At 38.5% G+C, this 20,687-nt stretch overlaps 1 protein-coding gene across 3 annotated transcripts in view; it reads right to left on the bottom strand.

The window, feature by feature from the left end:
• Positions 1-53: 53 nt before the first annotated feature.
• LOC105564121 (Y+L amino acid transporter 2) overlaps positions 54-20,687 on the bottom strand; it is a 35,286-nt gene continuing 14,652 nt past the window's right edge. For 2 of the 3 annotated variants that reach the window (XM_012016271.1, XM_012016268.1), the window contains exons 4-11: positions 10,456-10,581; positions 8,399-8,537; positions 8,131-8,254; positions 7,502-7,702; positions 6,781-6,855; positions 5,825-5,984; positions 5,659-5,751; positions 54-4,480 (exon numbers count right to left, since the gene is read on the bottom strand). In XM_012016271.1, the coding sequence (XP_011871661.1) occupies positions 4,413-4,480; positions 5,659-5,751; positions 5,825-5,984; positions 6,781-6,855; positions 7,502-7,702; positions 8,131-8,254; positions 8,399-8,537; positions 10,456-10,581 (986 nt within the window). In that variant the 3' untranslated portion in view covers positions 54-4,412. Of the gene's footprint in view, positions 4,481-5,221; positions 5,281-5,658; positions 5,752-5,824; positions 5,985-6,780; positions 6,856-7,501; positions 7,703-8,130; positions 8,255-8,398; positions 8,538-10,455; positions 10,582-20,687 lie in introns of all 3 variants that reach the window. The other variant, XM_012016269.1, reaches the window with a different exon arrangement.

The raw sequence follows: 20,687 nt of genomic DNA, 5'->3' as shown, positions 1-20,687 counted from the left end.
CTCCGCTATCTAATTTCCTCTCGCAGTTGAAGGATGATTCGCAAAAAGTCGAATTTCCGCGACGTCAACGAGGCCGATTTTATTCAGTCACGAGTAAGGAGATTGCATAATTAATACACAGATATTTACATAATATAATATATTGTCACATTTCACTCTTTATATATATATATGTATATATTATATGTGTATATATATTATATACACATATACATATATATTTTTTCTTCCCAATTTTCTTACGTGCTCAGATCCTAAGCTACAGTTCTTAATTCGCATAATTGTTAATTTGTAACGCCAGAAAACGATGCTTTATTTTACATTTGTCGTTAGGGCAATCTCTCAAAATGGATCCAAACGCACTCGTATTACGGGCTTCAACGCAAAAATTAATACAAAAGATGCGTATTAATAATATTCTTCTCACCGCTTTCTCTCTTTCGCTCTCTTTCTCACCTAACTTTACTACCGACCAATTTATTGATGTCTTATTGTCACGAGTCAGAATGCCTGCGGGTTTATTGTAATATTAAATATCTTCTATCAAAATTGGTGTCGCGAATCTACAATGATTATTATTCCATTAAAAGCGTTCTTTGCTTTTCACGAAATGTTTTCATTTTACATAGTCGTGATAGTCTTAAACATTAATTTAAATATTTATCAAACATACGCATGACATTTAATAACAGTCTAAAAGATGGCACGGAGTTTTAAATATTTGGCATAATCAAGGGCGTTTATTTAACACGCATTTTTATTGTTAACGCAATTATTAGAAAAAAAACGATAGTTCAGTATTTTACATTATGTAATTCCGCGCCTGCAGGCATCCTGAAGAGCGTTGATGATTCATGATTCTCGAAACGTGTTACATAAAAATATAGCTAAACCGACGAAAAACTATGAAATTATCACTTGCGGCGAGAGAGCAGCGTCGACGATCCGCCTTTCGATTATCAAGACACTTCAAGTTCGCGAAAGAAAGTTATTGTCTTGCCAAGAAAGTTCGCGACGATATAATAGCTCTGTTTTACGCTACGCTACTGAAAGCTATTGTAGTAAAAAGTGTCACAACTATGCTTGTTCTAATTTAAGTATCTAATTTTTAGGAGGTGGGACGGACGAATCGCCGAGCTGCCTCTTAAATACGATATTACGGTAACTAAAACTATGTGGGGAAATTAGGATAATCCTTCAATTAGGCGAGATCTCGTTTCACGAATATTCGGTAAAAAACACGTCGTTTTTTGGTCCTAGTACAACTCTGCTACGGATATGTGCAACGGTGCCATTCTTCTGGGCTACCGAGGACTATCTTCCGCTCTTAGAAACGAAGTTAATCTAAAGATGCAAAATACACAATAATATCGCTACTGCTACATCGAATAAAAAAGACAAACGCCGAGATAATTAAGAGTAAAGAGAATGGCGAGTCCTAGGGTAAAATCGAAACCGAAATTGCTACGATCATTTAAGCGTTGTTGTTCGTATACGAAAAAATCGAGACTTAAATATAATTGTATCTTGAGAGGCACAGACGCGCCCAAAGATCGAGCAACGTGCACACCGCTTTACCCTGTCAACAGAAACGCACTCTATGCAATAGGGCGAGACCTTTCCTTCTTTCTTCCTTCGTTAAATCACGTCAGAGTAGATGAGGATTTTAGAGAAATCGAACAAATATATTTCTTGTCAATTATAACCATAGGTTTGTGAGTTCATGCGATTTTCAACATCGATGCAATAAAAAGTTTGCTAGGAGAAAGAGGAGATAGCAGTATATTTATATATAAACTACACTTGATATTTATCTTGTTTTATTATCAGCGTTTTTTTTTTGAAAGTGCACATGAACTTACAAACTCCCCTAGAAATTATCTTTTGTGTTTTTTTTTTGTCAATTGCGAAGCTTCACTTAGCTTCAACAAGCTTATCTTCTTTCCATCCTCTAAATTGCCTGCAAACGTCACTAGTTTTCTTTAGCACGCATAATTCCATAACATGCACTAGCATAAACGGGACGACTCCGGAGAGCCGTTTCTTTTACTGCTGCCATTTTGTCAGAATCGCACAAACGCGCGCGCACATACAAGCACACACACACACACAAACACATATACACGGATTTTATCACCAGTGGCAGTAAAATATAAAAGTATTATGCGACGTTGACAATTGCATGCCAGCGCGTAACAAATACACTATTAACCCCCCGTTTCCTCGTTTTGAACGCAACGAATTATTAATCGTAAGGGCAATATCAAGGGTATTCATGGTTTAACTTAACGACAAAGATGAAGGGTGGTGCGTTAAAAATGCGTTGGAACGAAGGGTTAAATCTCCGCACGCACGTGCGTATAGATCTCTATTAGGGATGCAAGATATATTAACGATATATCAAAATATTCTCTTTCAAGACGTGGAGATAGACTTTGCAACAGGTGTTGCCTGAAACCGCTCTCTTCCGTAAGATATTACACTTTTTCGCAAGTTACTCTACCGGCTTTTTCACAAATTCCTCGTAAAATAGACGCTACAAAATCTCTACGGTCACGGATATCTTCCATTATAATATTTTCGGCGAAACCATAAGAATATGCGAGAGATAAAAATGTGTACGTGTTAGCATCTACATTCAATCACAGTTCCTTCGTTATTTCTTCTTCGGTAATTTTCTTAAGTCTTTTCTCTTAAAAGCGAGTATGCGACGCGCTTCGACTATTCGATAATTGAAAAGACGTTAACGCGTCGCGCTGTCGTTGCAAAAAAAGAGGATGCATTTCCCACGGATATTAAGGTATCATCCAGCAGGAATATGCACGCGTGATATCGTTTCCGGATATTTGCATCCCTAGTGTTAATCTAAGACGAAACGGATCGCGGATGCGCGTGAAACGAAAAGAAGCGGCACCGTAAATGTATGGAATGTTCGCCAGCGTGTACGGACGATTCTCGGTTCGAGTTCAATTACAAGTCCGTCCGAGTGCCAAAACTACAAGGGCGTTGAGATAACGAGGAATAGGCAACGAGGATACACATACAGCAAACAACGCTTATCGAACGCTACGACTAATTGTAAGACTAACAGCTTAGACGGTGCTTAATTAACTACAGTGACACTTTGATCGTTATCTCAACCTTTCTGGCACGTCGGCCGGATTTTTCAATTCAACTCTTCCGCCGGTTCGTCGCACGGAGAAAGATAAGTATAATCGCGACGAGATCCCTCACGGTCGCGATCGTTTTTCTTCCCCGTCCCGGATACGACACGTGTATTGCTTGTAGGCTATTTAGAAGTATACACACATCTTGAACGCGATTTTGATTCACAGTATACATTAGAATCGCGTGTAATAATTTATCGAGCTCTCCTCTGCTCGTTTGTGGACTTGGTAATTAATTTGAGGAAGAAGGCTTGCATAACCAGTGTAACTCGCATGCGCGCGTGAATTCCTCGTTTAAGATCAATTAGAAACTAGCTTCTTAAATTAATTAGAATTAAAATTTTGTAAAATGTATATAACGCGCTGCAATCTCTCCGCAGGAGCAAACCAAAGTTAATCGCGATTGTTTTCATGTCGCGACGGCGATAAATCTCACTATCCGAACGTGCCGGATTTACAAATGTGGTGTAATTGGTAAAAAAAGTTATTCCTTATGACACACCGCATAATATAATATAATATAATAGCACTATCAGTATTCGCACGCGGTGAATTAATCGTGTCCTCGTGAGATATCAATTGTTTTAACTGGACAATCCAGAAATTATATTTTCTCAATTTGTTTCTGTAAATTGCTCTATCGTTATTCTATTCTGTTTTCTTTTTAGCGAGTTATTGAAGATTTAGCATTGCTTGGATATTACCTGTTGTATAAAGAAATAATGACAGTTCATACTGACAGCACTAGTATAAAATGGCTATATCGATTACGCTTAACTTGTCTTCGCAAAGCAAGAAATATCCGACGCTGTCAAGTAAAATTAATTGAGAAGCGCTTGCAGTCGTGTTATCGCGTACATCCAGAAGGGATCTTCGCCGTGAAATCGTACGGGAGATAACAGCCTTGCCTCAAAATCTCGTAATTGGGCGGGCAGATCCTAACGCGGGGGTTTGCCAAGGATGAGATCCGAATCTGGAAGACGAGTCGTTTCACCCTAAATTCTTCCCTTTCGGCGTCCCGACACGATATGGCTGCCTCTTGTTCCAGGACGCTCCTTCTTCAGTCTAGAGAATAATACGTCGATCTGCTGACCGATCTCGCTCCCGATCACGGTTCCTTTTTAGAAGGAGGAGACGGTTATCACCGACTGCAACTCGATGATCGACGGAAATCCTCCGCGACTTCTGCTTCCAGAAAAGCCTCGCCTTCGTCGTTTCGATCTCGATCCGGTCCGTCTTGATTGTTTACACCTGAGCGGGTTTCGCCTTGCCGACCACCAGCATTATCTTCTGCAGCAGCCTCGTCGTGCTTACTGCAACAAGAACGAGCGAGGTGTTACAAAGGCGGTGGCCGCGGTGACCCGAGCTTGTTGGATGCAAGGTGCGGTTCTAGCAAAAGGTCAATGTATATCGACACCGCGACATCAATCGCGTCTGTTAGTTGCCGATGTCTGAGATGTTAGGGCTCTTTGAAGGAGATTCGATCTGATGCGTTTGAGTGTGTCGGTGTGTCTGTAGTGCCGGTGTATGATGTGCGAAATCAAATCTCAACGATGTCCTAGTCAACTTAGGCGAAAGGCGATTAACTACTCGCGATAAGATTAGACTGCAGATTCGAGGGAAATGTATCGAAATATTTCAGAGATTGTGATTGTCGAGCAAATCTGACCGAAGTCGCGATGCGCGCTGAGAAAGTTGTATACTGTTCCAAACTGAAGAAATGATAAGCAAGATGAAAAAGGTGTTGGGCAAAAATTTATTCTTGAAAACTTATATATAATGAATACTATATTATTACAATATATACAATACAACAGGAAGCAGTTAACAATTGATAAAATTTATGAGATCAAATGTAGATGCATAATGGAGCGAAGAGAAATCGTGATAACATTAGAGGCATGCGTGCATGAATCGACGATCTTGAAACATGAGAGAATTCCAGCAAAAGTTCTAATCAGATAAGGTAAAAAAACAAGAAGCAAAGAAAATAGATGAGTGCTAAACATGCGTGACATGGCAAGAGTAAAATTATGTTACAGTGTGTTCTGAACCTTTGCCTTTTGTGGCCCCACGACTACCATCAGCTTCTGCAAAGTTTGGGTGACGGCGCCTGCGGGAATAAATCGGTTAACGAGATGAGAGAAATTAATCGTTCGCGTAGTTTCGCGGCCGTAAAGAGATCTTCTCAAATTATAAATTAAAATACCACCCGGAACGATAACGACGCGTTTTTCATTAAATCACTCGGCGGTTTTAAATTAAGGTAAATTTAGAGCGCCATGCTTCTTTTCTTCCATTTCTCAATTTCTTTAAACCGGTATTGTCAGTTAACACATTTTCATGAAGGAAGTTACTTATTTTTTTCAATAATAATGATCAACAATCGAGCATTTCTGCGAGTATCGCGTCCGATATAGCGTTCGATGTATCGGTATTTGATTTAAATCGGTGACGTATCGCGTACGTATCATGCGTTCGTTAAACTTACCGACTCCTTTCTGGAAGAATTTCGGCTTGTTTTTCCATGCGACGAATATGAGGTAGACAGGTATGGAGGAGAGTATCATTAGACAGCCGTATCCTAAGACAGAATCGCTCTCGTGAGATATTCCTTACGTCAATCGTGTCGCGAATCATTGGTGACGAATACTCACCAGTTTCGATGGGACTCGCGTACATCGGTACAATCGTAACGAACAGAGTTGCCAGGATATAGAAGAATGGAAAGATGAGATTCACTTTGATCGGCCTCGTCAAATTCGGCTGGCTCCACCTAAGCCACGGAAGGCACAGCACGGAAACGCCTATGCTGAGCTACAAATTGAATTAAATTCGTCGTAAATATAAATTGTGAGATTGTAGATGAAATTTATATAAATCCAAGCGTTCCAAAGGATTTAAGATAATTACTTAAAAAGTAATGTATGTATTTATTACTGAAGTAGGAATGTTTTAAACGCTTGTTAATACTAAGAGTTAACAAATATTTTCTTGAATTAATGTACAAATATATATTTCGCGCAGGATCAAGGATAATATTGAGAATTAACACACGTGTGTGTTAAACATGCGTGTGTGTGTGTTTTGAAAAAGTTATTAAAAAGAAATCGAGTGTATATATAGATGCAAAGATCGACTTGAAGCTAATCGTAAGAAAAATCTGTCCCGAAATATTTGTAGAGTCCATATAAAAGCGGGACAATATAATGCGCGGCTTAACGGAGCAGCTATTTTTTAATAAAGAGGCTTTGTGTATATGATAATGCCGATCCAACGGCGGCTCAAAGTCAATTGCGTCAAGTGATATCGGAGCAATTGGACAATTATTACTCTTCTAATCGAGCTAATTCCTCGTGGGCAGGTACATAAGCTTCTAAGAAATAATTATGTGGCCGCAGGACAAGCGCGCTGCACGACCTTCATGACGAAGTATCATTCGCGCGACAAAGTCGAGGAGAAAGTCGGCTGTTTTGCGATACTTGCGAGAAAAGAATCCGAAGTCATGGCCACGGTAACGAGAAGGCTGTCTCTTCGTGCGTGGAATTATTTTGCGACACTTATTTTCGTTGTGGGAGAACAAGCACGGCGAGAGCGCGAAAATCGTACGTACCCAGGTGGCGAATCCGACGTAATTGATGAGACGGAAGATGTTGGAAGAGCACAGGTACAGCATGGACAGCAGGGCCTGGAAGAAGAAAGATTGCGTTTTCACTTAACGTTCGCGCTTTCGACAGACGGTACCTTTAATTCTGACAGTGTCTATTTGACCGCCGCAACAAGTTTAACGGTGGAAACAATCTGTCCCTTAGATTGTGCTCTTGTGTTTGCCGAGTCTGGCAGCAATCACGTTGGTCAACAGGCGAGAAGTGTTGGGTTTGTGAAAATTTACGCGCAGTTGTTTCGCGACATAAAGGCTTAAAAGAAAAGCCGAATCGGAAATCCAATCGAAATCCAGTCGAAAGAAAATCATATATTGTCAAATCATATAAGTAAGGTCGAAACGTTGCAATGTGTTAAATAAAGGAATTTGCCAGTTGGATTGACAATAAGCTCACTGTTGTAATCATCACCGGCGACCACAAGTGGCTTCTTTTTCTTTCGTTTAAAAAATATATGTATAAAGTATTAATGTAACTAATTGTGAGTCGCAGTTACAGACAGAGAAAATGTAACGAAGTTAAGTTAGAGTTACCAAGAAAAAGTAACTGTAACTCCGTTACGAGTGACGAGTTACTTCCCCAACCTTGCCGATCAGTATCGTAGCCTTCAACTGGTTGATATTTTTGTCGCGGTAAAGATAAACCTACGAATTGGAGGGAAGAGCAGTTTACCATGCAAATTACGGCGGGCGCAGGTGTCAGCCTGGAAATTTGGATCATCGTCAGTATCTCCGGCATCTGACCCTCGCAGGCACCCGCGTAGAAAAGCCGCGAGGATGTGAGTAGAATGCCGTTAACCGCGCCGAATGTGGATAGAGCGACGAAAACCGGTATCGTCCACGCCATCACGCCGAACAATCTGTTCGCGTACGTCTGCACATAATGAAGATAGAGTAGGAGCTTCAAACGGTGAAGTAACTATTATATTTTAGAAAGTTATTAGTCCATACATATCAAGTGAATACTACTCGGCGAGTATTTACATTAAGATAGATACACAGTGAAAAATAAAATGTTAACGTTAACATTTTAGTTTTCACTGTGTATCAAAATGTTACAAAAATGTTACGAAAATAATAACGTATCTGTTTTATGTTAAATTTACATTGAAACAATATTATAATCAAATCTTGGCAACGCAAGAAAATTTTAGCATTTGAACACACGATTTTTTACTGCGTATAAATATTTATGACGATTGAAATATTAAAAATGTTGCATTCTTTGGTCCACATTTCTTTCGAGACTCTTGAAAGACTCCGCTTTTTATTGAAAAGAATATGATTTCTGGTGTTATTTACCACCGCAACAGCTTCGCTACCGAGCACTTCGACGGGGCTGAGAGTCGTGTAAAAGGCCATGTTCGTGAAGACGTAGACGACCGTAACGAGAGTGCACGAGATGCCGATGGCCTTTGGTAGATTCCTAGTAGGTGAAAAATAAATACACGGTTATGAGCGCGCGGAAGTAAACGAATTTTGCAAGTGACCATTGTCACCGAATTAACGTTCAATTATGAACTTCCTCTGAATCGCGTTTAATTTATTGCGCGACGGGCTTAGTTCTCACCTAACGGGGTCCTTCAGTTCTTCAATTATGAAGTTCAAGTAGTTCCAACCGTTGTAAGCGAACAGGCCTGAATAAAAACTGAGGGCTATAGACGTGACTTCCGTGTTGCTGTTGTCGAACGTGAAATACTGCGTGTGTCCTGAGAAAGCGAAAAGACATCATCGATTTTATCGTCAAATTGTTGCTTCGCCGAACGAGAGTAATTAATTTTTAACATTATTAATATTCGAAATAATTAATGCGTATAACTTCGGGAACAACCAATTTGTAACTTTCATTTATTTGCGTTACGTAAAACGCGCAACCACATTTACATATTATGTCTCGGTAACAAGTTTTAATTGACATTTCAATTTTTTGTATTCTAATTGGTGTATTTCAATGAGTTTCCTTTTTAATTAGTTCTTTTATGTGGAGGGAAACTTTGAGCGGATTCGTTGACGGAAGGCGAGCGTACAGTGGGGCGCAAGATCGAAAAAGAAGTTCCGTCAGAATCGAGACGATTGTTGCACACCACGGTCAAGGAACTGTTTGGTTCTCTGAATAGTCCAATTTAAGTGATTCTTTGCACGCACACCGACTACGTCGCCTGCGCACCTTTTTGATTGGGTAAATTGCCTCGTCCGGCAAGCGTACTATGTTACAAAAATGCTCAACCCGTCCTCCTCGTCTAAGGTCTTTCTGCGTTGACGTTTATCAAAATTTCAGTCGACCTGAGATCAATTTGTTTTTTACGGTAATTTGGTTGCAGGTCCCCAGCGGAAAAATTTCTATAAATAATTACAAAAAATTGACTTGAAATAGAAATTTGTAGAAATTTTTATCTTCGTTGAAACATTTATTTTTTAGTAAAAATATCTACGAAACAGTACCACAAATTACAATGTTCTCAAATCAAGAAATTATTGCAAATAGTACTTCACGAAAATGTACAATTTCGTAAAAATTAGTGCAAAACTTTACTAGTTTAAAAAATTTTGGGAAACAACAAAATCTTAAAGAATTAAAGCGTCTGCTTACTTGTAGAACATTACAAAAGTTAACAAAAGCGCTCCACTTCTAGCATTTTCATGTTGATTTTTATAACACTTGTTAAATTTACGTAGAGTCTCTTAGATTCTGGCAGTTGTAATTTAATTTTTTTGTAGAATTTTTTAGAATTATTTCTGGCAGGGGTGTAAGTAATTGTAAGAAATTTTTCTTAGCTTTATATCGCGGAGCCTCGAATCCTCGCCACGATAGAACAAATCGTGTCTATCCAATTAATTTTTTCTACCCCTTCGTGATTTTATCTTCGACGCCGGCAAGAACGAGAGGAACGATGAAAAATACGATTGGCGTGTTAAGAAACGTTGGAACTATCGATCGACCAGACAATTCATCCGCGAAGAGAAAGTCTGTTTGATGTAAGATCGATTCTTTCGATTTGTTGAAGGTACACGAGAACTTCGGTGCCTCGATGTTCCGTGAAATCGTTCGTGGTGGGGAATGAAAGACGTTTCATGATGCACGAAAAACGGAGAACGCGATTACGTGGCGCCGATTAGCGTCACTCGGGATCGTTGTAAATCGCGGCGAATGCACGCGATCGAGCGATGTCGTTGACCTTTCACCTCGTAACGCGCTCTAGCAAAGCCTATCACTTTGTATTATTAATTTATCGCGTACTACTTCGAAGATATTAGATAGAGAATGTTGAATTCTGTCACGATACGAAGATATTAGCATTCTATATATATATTGTGCAACGAACCATAAATAACTTACAATCTTTTCTGAAAAATGGATTGCACAGCTATCTCTTTGAATTGGATCAATATCGACGTTGTGTATATTTAACGTGTAATTCTACGTTATTTTTACACATTGATTTAATACATTTTTAATACTTTCGATATAATCTTCCTCATATTCCTCATTTCCTACACTGAGGAAAACAAGTGTTGAATCCAGAAGTATTTGCAAATATTTATCAGTTCACAAAAATATTCGTCCGTTTAAAAAAAAATGTGTTTCGATAAATCACTGCAACAATGCAATTACGATAACTAACTTACCGGTGCAAAGCTGATACGCTCCGGTGAAGATTATTACGAAAAGCGCGAGCAGTTTCGCGTACGTGAAGATGTCCTGCACTCTCGTCGCCCACTTGACGTCCCAGCAATTGATGAAAGCGAGAATACCTGAAACAATCAACACGAATAGTCGAAGTAATTGTCGTGCAATCAGGATGGTATTCAATTGCGACGCGTATATATAATTGCTTCAAGAACAAGGCTGAAAATACATCTCCGGGAATTGTCTCGTCAATTTGCGAGCATCAAATACTTAGTTTTCCACACCTCGACTACAGCAGGTGTGATATATGAACCTATTACGACTCGCACGAGCGACATCAAGTCAATCTAATTAAAAATCGTGTGTGGTCGCGCGTGCCGCGCGTGTCCCACGTGTGTTGCTCGCTTTGAAATACTTATATGACCTTTCGCCATAACTTTATGATAACGACCGGCCGTTTTAGTCGTCCCCCTAGCTAGTTTTTTTTAGTCGAACCGGTTGCACGCGCGATTTCGTCCCTTCGTCTAATGTACGTCAGTGAAATGCACCGGTTTTCAATCTTTTGCAGAAAAATAGAATATACGTAGCTAAGGGAGAACATTTATGTGATCGAATCTAATTCACGAGGCTAAGGGCGAGTGATCGATTTGTGGTAGAACCGACCGTTTCTTCTATTGACGAGTCCACGAAAACGAAAACTCTTATATAAATTCGTAATTTTATTAACGAATCAAAAGTAATTTTATTGACGAAAACAAAAACTCTTACATAAATTCGATACGAAGCAAAGGCAATGCAAGTACGATAATTTTTACAATTTTATCGTCGTAATTTCATTCGTTGATTTTACAACAAAAAATAAATCCCTGCTTTTTAACGTTGGTCCTAAATTATAATTTTCTAAGTTTACAGTATAAATTTTATTTTTTATATTTTTAATTTTGTAATTATTGATAAAGTTTTCCTAAATTTTCACGTTAAAAGGATAATTTAAGGTAAGGCGAGAAATGTGTTCAAATGACACATTTCGGTTACTTTGCTTTTCCTGTACTTATTGTACGTCTACCTGTTCGCCTCAGTCTCCCAACTTTGTTGCCACATTTCTGAAAGAATTACGTACAGTTGAAGAGACAACGAACGCTCGATTTGGACGAGGAATAGTACCGATATCAATACGGCAATAAACCATTTTCGTTCCTTTGTCTCAGAGTTTGACGAGAAGATTTCGCTCTCGTCGTCGCGACGTCGCGTCCTTGACGGATTCGTAGAACAAAAGGAAGAAGAAATGTCGGGAGACTGATGCAACATCTCGCAGAAATATCGCGAGACTCCGTCTCCCCTTCGCCCTTTCCTCTTCGCGCGCCTCCCACGGGTTTCCTCCTCTTCCTTCTCCCTTTGTCCACTCGTTTTGTCTTTCCTCCCTTCGCCTTCCTTTTCGCCCCATTATCTCCCCCCCTCCCCACCGACGAATTATGCTGTTGTGGTGGCCAGTTGTCACGTTATTAAATTACATTTGTTCACAATGAAGCGTGATTGCCATCAGGCTTTTGACTCGCGAGCGGTCTCGCATCGACGTTTCTATTCGGTCTGCGTCGATCGTTCTTCTTTCCACCGACCGTCCATGTGTCACCGCGATTACGTATCGGTTAACGCACATTATATTTAAAATGCATTTCAAACGTTGAGGCTTTAGCCTCAAATCAAATCTCTTAAATTTGGACTTGAGGAAAAATTGAAACTTCATTATCTTGCCACGGGGGGATTACGGCAAAGTTACGGAAAGCTTTGTTGCAATTAACCCGTAATCCATCAGTGAGTGACAGTTCCCATACAGCACAGCAAGGTTTCAGCAACATTGCAGCAATAATTTATCGCAAGATTGCAACATTGCCTAAACGCTGCGAAATGTTGCTGCAACGCTGCTGCAATCTTGCAGCAACGGTAAAATGTCCGCCTCCAGAAATATTACAATGTAATATTGCAGCAAGCGTGCAACATAGCAATATAATGCATGCATAATATATGCTTTCTCGAAGTGCGGTGTGCTTCACTTCTCTTTTAAATTCATAGTAAATGAAGATTTGCAATTTAGAAATATACATTTGTATACACCAACTATTGAGGCAAAATCTCTAATCTTAGTAGTTAGAATTTAAGTAACAATGATTTTTGTTCCGATACATTTTCTCGATTGAACAGAATTAATCGTTTATTTAATCGGTACCAATAAGTCCGCAGAATGATACGCAAAACGTAGCAACAGTCACGGAACAAAGTAATGTACAATAAAATATTAAGTACAGAATTTTCCATTGCGTAGGCAGGCCAACGAATTCTCAACGGTTTTTTGTTGTTTTTCACTCGGCGCGGTATCGTACGACGATTAAGCGGGCCAACGAATTCTCAACGTTTTTTTGTTGTTTTTCACTCGGCGCGGTATCGTACGACGTTACGCGGGCCAAAGTTTACCTGAAGGTCGCCGCGCACTCACTCGCTCGCCGAACGTCGAGCCGGCAGGCAGCAGCGAGAGTCGCTCCGTGCGTCGTATTACTTTTGCGTTATCGGTTTCCAAGACTCGATCACGAGGAATGCAGGGATAAATCACTATTGATTTGCACACCTTTATCAGTAACAAGTAACGTTCCTCGATTAATTATTAAGTTTCTACAATTTGTAAAGAGAAACGAATTGTATGCTGAGGCGACGGTTCTTTATCAACGTATAGATATTTCACGAGACTAACTCATCTAAATTATAAATGTAAACCGTGGTATTTTGTCGCGGTCACATCTCGTTTACGCACCGCGCTTTTAATTATCTATCGATTTCGTTTCAAGGATTAGATTAAATGACAAAGATAAAATATCCTTTCGTTACGGACTAATAACTACTTCTTTACCGCAGATTATGCTTCCGATGCTTGTGTTGCCTTTTATATCGCCAATTCAAAAGTGATTTATCCATTCTTCCGAATTAAAAACGCAAGGTGTTAGTTTGAGTAATTTGTGTGACAGAAAGTCACGTGATATTTGTTAATAATATTTCGTGCGTTTCGCGGTATTTCACATCGCGTACGGGAGTGCCGGAAATTTCGCGCGATGATTTTTGCGAGTGAGTGTTGTGCGAGTGCAACGAGGAAATCTGAGAGGAGGAGCAGGCCTGGAAGGCATCGGGCAACGGCGGAGAAATCGTAAGGTAAGTGTCTTACATATTTTTATCTATTTGCTACTTGTGCAAAATAAAGCATCTGTTCTGTGCTTTTATTTTATTTGTTCAAATGATTCGAACGAGGATTCGAATAAGTGTTAGAGACAAAACCATACGTAGAAAATCTTGTGAGTTTATATTTAAAAGGAAGACTTTTTCAGCATTCTATATAATTATTTAAATACATGCCTATTTTTTTAAATATAAAATATAAAGTATATTTGATACAATAATTTCAATTTTACATGATTAGTCTATAATCATATGCATATTTGTATTGTTACAGTTTAACACATATACCGAGTTGACGATTTACAACCGTGCTGTTGCGAGTCGTATCAGTGAGTGAATAATTACTTTTTATTTTAAATTAACGTTGCGCATACAATCACTTCTCTTTGCATGTATACAAATTCTTAAAAATATACAATGCTGAACTACAAACTTCGCGCGCGAAACGCGCGTTTTGTCATTTCTAGTAAACTATAAAAGTGATATGAGGAAACAATATTACAAGCATAATTGTATCAATATTTTAAAATAATATTGCTACAACATTACTAAAGTAATATTGTAAAATAATGTCTCTGCAATATCTATGTACCATTACACTGCAAGATGCAATGTTGCAATCTTGCGGCAATGTTGTTGCAAGCTTTTGTGTTGTATGAATTATAATAAGGAATTAATGATTAATGGGCTCGACCGTGAGAATCGGTGCACTTGACACGAATGAAGGCGAGAAAACGCGGACACACGCTCGCTCTGGTCATTGATCTCTATCACTTACTGGTGTAACGGATTGCCATTTATTCGAACGAAAACAGAAATTAAACCACATGCATATGTATGCGTGGGTATATTTGCACACATACATAAAATGCATGAAAATACCAGGATCATCTTCTTCTTATAATGTGCACTCTCTTTTATATTTGCCCTCCAATAATCAGCTTACTTAATGAATTGTTTATTAACGATGCAAGTCATTAATAATATCGTTTTTCTATTAAGTGATGAAATAACGTCAACAGTATATTTTTCATAATTTCATTCGAAATATTTTTGAAAATTGAGATCTCGCGAACAAAATATTAGGGAACGATAAAGAGAGAAAGGGGTTGTAATTTATGTTTTACATCACGAAGACGGAATTCTATTACCAAGTTAGAACGTTCTTCGGAACGCTCAGTAGATCTGTCATAAATATTGAAAATCCATCGTGCGTTAATCTATTCGCAAATGACATCCTCGTCATCGGATGAGCGTGTTCGCGCTTCATTTTCCTTCACAGGAAGATCTATTCCCGGTTTGCCGAGCGATTTATCGGGAGGGATAAATGGAGCTCCATACGGCGGAATCTTATTTTCTTCAAATGTACGGACGAGCTTTGTCGATAACCAGTTCGCCACTTGCTATCTCATTTTCCCCGATCAATTTTACGCGAAATTTAGAAGATACATAATTTGTCTTTCAAGAGAAACGAGAAACGTCTGCTCGTTCGTTCAACGGTCAACCGGCTTCCAGTCGTTTGAAGCTATTCTTCAAAGATTGATTACGAACGTAATGAATTTCTTACGCTGTTGTATTTTGGAAAAGATATTGTACTTGTCACGACTTCGATATCATATTAATTGCATCGAAGTTTTTTATTTACAACCTCTCAGATTAATTATTACATGGCAAACTGATTTTCACAATGGACAGATCTCGTTTACGTCCCACTTTGCATTATGTTGCGGTGACACGTTATGTGGTTGATAAATTATCTAATATTTGATTTACATAAATTTTCATGTTTTCGAACTCGTTTTTCATATATGCACGTACATCTGACGATAGATATTTTTTACATTGCTCATCGAATATTTTTCTTTACGAGAGACACAATGTAGCTGTATCTCGCGTAAATATTTATTAAAGAATTATTCTGCGCTCTCGCGTAAATATTTACGAGGAAAATGTTTTGTCAATTGCCTCTCGGAAAAAAATGATTGAAATGCAATTACGTTTGCGTGTCCGTAACGCGATCCGCAGGGGTGATACCGAAGCAAAAGAAATGCGCGGTCAAGCGACCGCAAGGAACACGATACGCTTACTCGCGGTCGTATCCTCGTCCGCAGAATAAACTTATTAAAAATAGTTTCTTTTGCACGATATGCCCGTATATCCTGTATATAAAATTCTCCGATGTCTCCTGTAATTAAGAAACGCATCGTTCAGTCCCAATGATATTCACACAAGTTCAACTATTGCGAATACAATCAATTATTAATTCAATAACTATTAATTATTGCCTGACTATTAATTGTCTCAACATTACTTATGAATAATATTTACTCTTTTATGGATTATCGAAATGTCGATATGCTATTTAATGCTTTTATTTGTTATATTCACGTCGCGCAACTTTAATCTTTATTAAATAAATAATTGCATTACTTTAATTTACTGTGTAATTAATCGTTATTAAATACAGAATATTCAAGAAAGAAAAAAAGAAGTAAATTAAATGCAGAGTAAAACTGCTTGAATGAGATGTTTTTGATCTTGATAGTCTATGAAGGGGTAAATTTGCATTTTATATTGCTATAATGCATTGAGCTAAATTTAAATCGAGCAAACAAGTATTATACGAATGTACAATGAAGATAAATGGCGAGACATCGAATTTTATCCTCGTGATATATTTCCTTTTTTTTCCCTTTTTAAAGTAGAACTTACAAGTTGATTATCAATTTAATTCTGACAATAAATTGCAATTAAAATCAAAATGAAGCTAGTTGCTTATGTATCTTATCGAATGCTCGCATTCGAAAATGCAGATAAAAGTGAACGTTGCAGCACGAAAAACATGCGCAAAATTGCGTGCGTCCTCGAATTTCCGCGAGAATACGCCCCGTCCCGTGACGGCGATCCGCTGGTTTTTATTTCTATCGGTGACCGTGAACGAATTTTTTTTTTCTTGCCATTAACCGCCATTCGATCGTGCAGAGATTCCACGCCCGAGTCTCTCCCGCGATTACTCGCGGAAATTGAAAGGGGAATAAAAATCACGGTATGCATAATCGCCAATGATTTCCTCGCCGTGGGAGGGGAAGCGTCGTGTCTCAGCCTGCATCGGGGAAGGTATCATTATTATTGTGCGCATCGATAAAAGAAAAACGCGAATTACGGTTTGCTGCATACACAATCACGCTGATTTACGCGCTTGAAAAAAAAGGAGGAGATATTAATTTCAATTCGATATTTGTCTTTCATTCCTCGGCGTTGCAGCGAAACTGCCGTTTCTCATATTCACGCCGATAAAATAACTTATGTCCGACGAATATATCAAACGAAGTCACACGATGCCATGTCAAAAAGTGTCGACAACATTTTGTTCTCATAATTTTTTACAAAAATTAAAAAAAGTATGTCTTTTACTTTACTTTTACTTTACTATTACTTTTCAATTCGAGCGATTGTGTTTCTTCAAATTACTCTCGCTCTCTTTTATCGCTATATTTTTCTCTTATCGCTATATTATACTTCAGAAGATTATTTCGAAGATTGTCACGTCTTTTCTAAAGATTAAACGAAGTAACACGATGCCATGTAAAACAGTGTCGTCAACGAAATTTTGTTCTCATAATTTTGCGCAAAAATAAAAAAGTATATCTTCTACATCTTTCAATTCGAGCGATTGTTTTCCTGCAATTTACTTTCGCTCTCTTATTTTTCGTTTATCGCTATATTATATTTCAGAAGATTATTTCGAAGGTTGTCACGTCTTTTCTAAAGATTAAACGAAGTAACACGATGCCATGTAAAAAAGTGTCGTCGACGAAATTTTGTTCTCATAATTTTGCGCAAAAATACAAAAATAGTATATCTTTTACATCTTTCAATTGAAGCGATTGTTTTCCTTCAATTTACTTTTGCTCTTCGTTTATCGCTATATTATACTCCAGAAGATTATTTCGAAGGTTGTTACGTCTTTTTCAAAGACTCTTACGTCTTGTTCGTAATTCACCGTGTCGACAAGTGCTCTATACCTTGTTTGCCACGCGAAAAGAATAGGTGAATCCTTTCTGGAAAATGAGCAGAGGGAACAAAACGTCAAGGGTGAAATACATGGCGCAGGGAAGCTCAAGGCTGTTAGAATATTGTCGATTGCACTGCCTAGGGAATTCCGTGTACGTACGTAAGCTTCCTCGAGGAAACGCGTAAGTGGTTTCATCAGAAATTCCCGAGTATAATACGTACGATCAGGCAAATAGTCGCCGCATGAGTGCGGAAAAGCTTTCGGTAAATCATTTTTCTTTTCCTACGGCGTTTCTCTCTGCGATAAGAGTTGGCACACGTTCAACGTGACATTCGTCCTGATTTTAGGCAAGATTAGGAAAAGACTGTAAAGATCCTTCGATTTTTTATCCATTTCTCAAAAATATTCTGTGTCGAACGCTCGTTTATAATTTCGTAATACATTTTGTGAATACATTTTTGCTCGTAGTGTCATCTAAATCATTTCATTGTCTATACAAATTTATTTGTTATATTCTTTACTGGCAGGAATATTATTTCGCATTGACTAGTTGTTGTTACCTAGTTGACACAACTATAAAATATATAACAAATAAACTTTTATAGACCCTGAGCTACAGATGATTTAGACAACACTGTCGAGCACAAAATTTATTACAAACTTATAAACGAATTTCTGATACACCCTCAGAGAGGATTTCTGCTACCGAGACAAAAAATATTCTTGGCGCATTTATATCTCTCGCAACCTCATTTCATCAATAATTCTTATTCTCCGCTATCGAATTGAAAAAGATTGACTTATAATACTATATTGAGACAAGAGTAACTTATATACATGTAAGTTTATATATTCTTGCGTTCAGAATCAATTCTCCGTCCATCTTACAACGCGCGAAGCTGGCACCGCGATATTCGACAAAAGACGACACTATTATTTTATTCTAGATTTTAGAATTTTTCATTTGAGATTAAAATATTCCTTCCTCTATAATAAATATGATTGGCTCTATATCGATCCTATTTTATGATACATTGAAGTGTAATAGCATGGGATCCGCAAAGTTTTTCTGTGGGTGTACTTACGCGAGTTCCCGTAAAAAAACGGCGATTCACATTTATTTATGGTAAATTATGTAAGTTCTGTTTTGCCGCTGTTTACGTACATTTAAAGATTATAAAATATGAAAGATTATACATCTTGCAAATAATACTGAAAAAGCGGCACATAAATGACCAATATAATTTTTCTCATTCTGTTAATAAGGAAAGATGGAATGTCTTTTTTAATAACCTGTGCGGACAAAAAACATTATGAACTAAAAGGAGATATCGCGAGGCTAATTTATTTTACGGTCACAATTTGCAATCAAAGAATGGAATGACTCACGAGGAAAACGATAGAAGGATGAAATAAAACTTATTATTTAAAATTCGTATGGCTGAAATGTGATAAACACAAATTTAAATGAACAAAGGACTGAGAGCCGTGACAGGGTGTTAGTGTCTAAATAAACTTATTATTTGTAAGATTTGTCTAATTGTAAGATCTGCTACAAACTCGCGATTCAATTTTTCAATCAAGCCGTCAGTGAAACAGAGAGAGAGAGAGAGACGACGGACTAAATGTCGAAGATAAGATCTACGGGCGCGGGACAAAAGAAATAAATGAAGCGATGAGTCGGGAGGATGAATTAGAAATAAATTAATTTTGTCGGGTGTTAAGTCTGACGCATGATAAATCACGGGGTTCTCGACGACGATCCTTCGGGACGGGCGGTACAAAGACGGGCTCTGAGAACAAGTTGAAAGATGAACGCGGCGAGGCGGAGCGGTCGAGAGAGGAAGACGGGGATCAAAGTCACGGGATGACATTCTAAGCAGTCAAGGGCACGATTGCTGTGGGAGAGATGAATTTTCTGCGGGCCACGTTGCGCCGGCCCGTTTGAAATAAATTATTACTGATGAACGCGCGAGCCAGTGAAGTTCAATCCTCGGCCACGGTATTGTGCCGTGATTATTCGTCGCATAAGAGCGACGTCGCTCCCGCCTTGATTGTAATTGCGTGGTACTGCAACAAGTATCTCCGCGAATAAACTCAAAATCGCATGCGTTGCGTTACCCCGCATGTGTGATCGTGAAACCGGCGTGACACCCGGTTGCGTGATGCTAATTGCCGAATAAATTAATATAACGAAGTCGCAGACGGCGGAGAAAATTTTATGTAACACTCGAACTACGCTGGCGAGCAATATCGCAGAGTTCATTTAGCTTCTACAGAAAAAGAAAAAAGCTACGAGGGCTGTTTGATCAGTCAGTGACGTTTACAAGCGATGACACTCAAATCGCAGGCCAATTTTATTTCTGATGTTTGCCACCTTATTTAAGTCTACGCACAAAGTTTAAAGTAGATCCGTCAAATAGAAATTTTTTCACAGCGTTCTAAAGCGGATGAACTTGTGTTCTTTTGCTAAAATGGAAAGAAGTGAATTCCGTGTGCTAATAAAACATTACTATTTGCGTGGAAAAGCCATTAAGGAAACTGTAATCGTAGATAAAACATGGGCCCATTATTACACTCCAGAAACGAAGGAGCAGTTAAAACAATGGATTTTTCCTGGCGAACGTGCTCCGAAAAAGGCGAAAACGGTTTCGTCGGCCGGAAAGCTCACGGCCGCTTTAGAACGCTGTGAAAAATGTTCACTGACTTATCAAACAGCCCTTGTAAGCGCGGCCCTACATCCACAGAAAGAATTTCCGGATCCAATGCTATTACGATTATTCTGAATTTTCCCTCCATCTTCCAACGCACGAAGTTGACACCACGATATTCGACAAAAGACTATCATTTTATTCTAGATTTTAGAATTTTTCATTTACGATTAAAATATTCCTTTCTCTATAATAAATACGGTTGGCGATATATCGATCCTATTTTATGATACATTGAAGTGTAACATTCTAAACGCAAGAGTATATGAGCTTACATTTATATAAG

Source organism: Vollenhovia emeryi, unplaced genomic scaffold (genome assembly GCF_000949405.1).
Source record: "Vollenhovia emeryi isolate VEMERY1.0 unplaced genomic scaffold, V.emery_V1.0 DF939168.1, whole genome shotgun sequence".
Taxonomy (NCBI): Eukaryota; Metazoa; Arthropoda; class Insecta; order Hymenoptera; family Formicidae; genus Vollenhovia; species Vollenhovia emeryi.
This window is presented reverse-complemented; position numbering and strand designations above follow the sequence as displayed.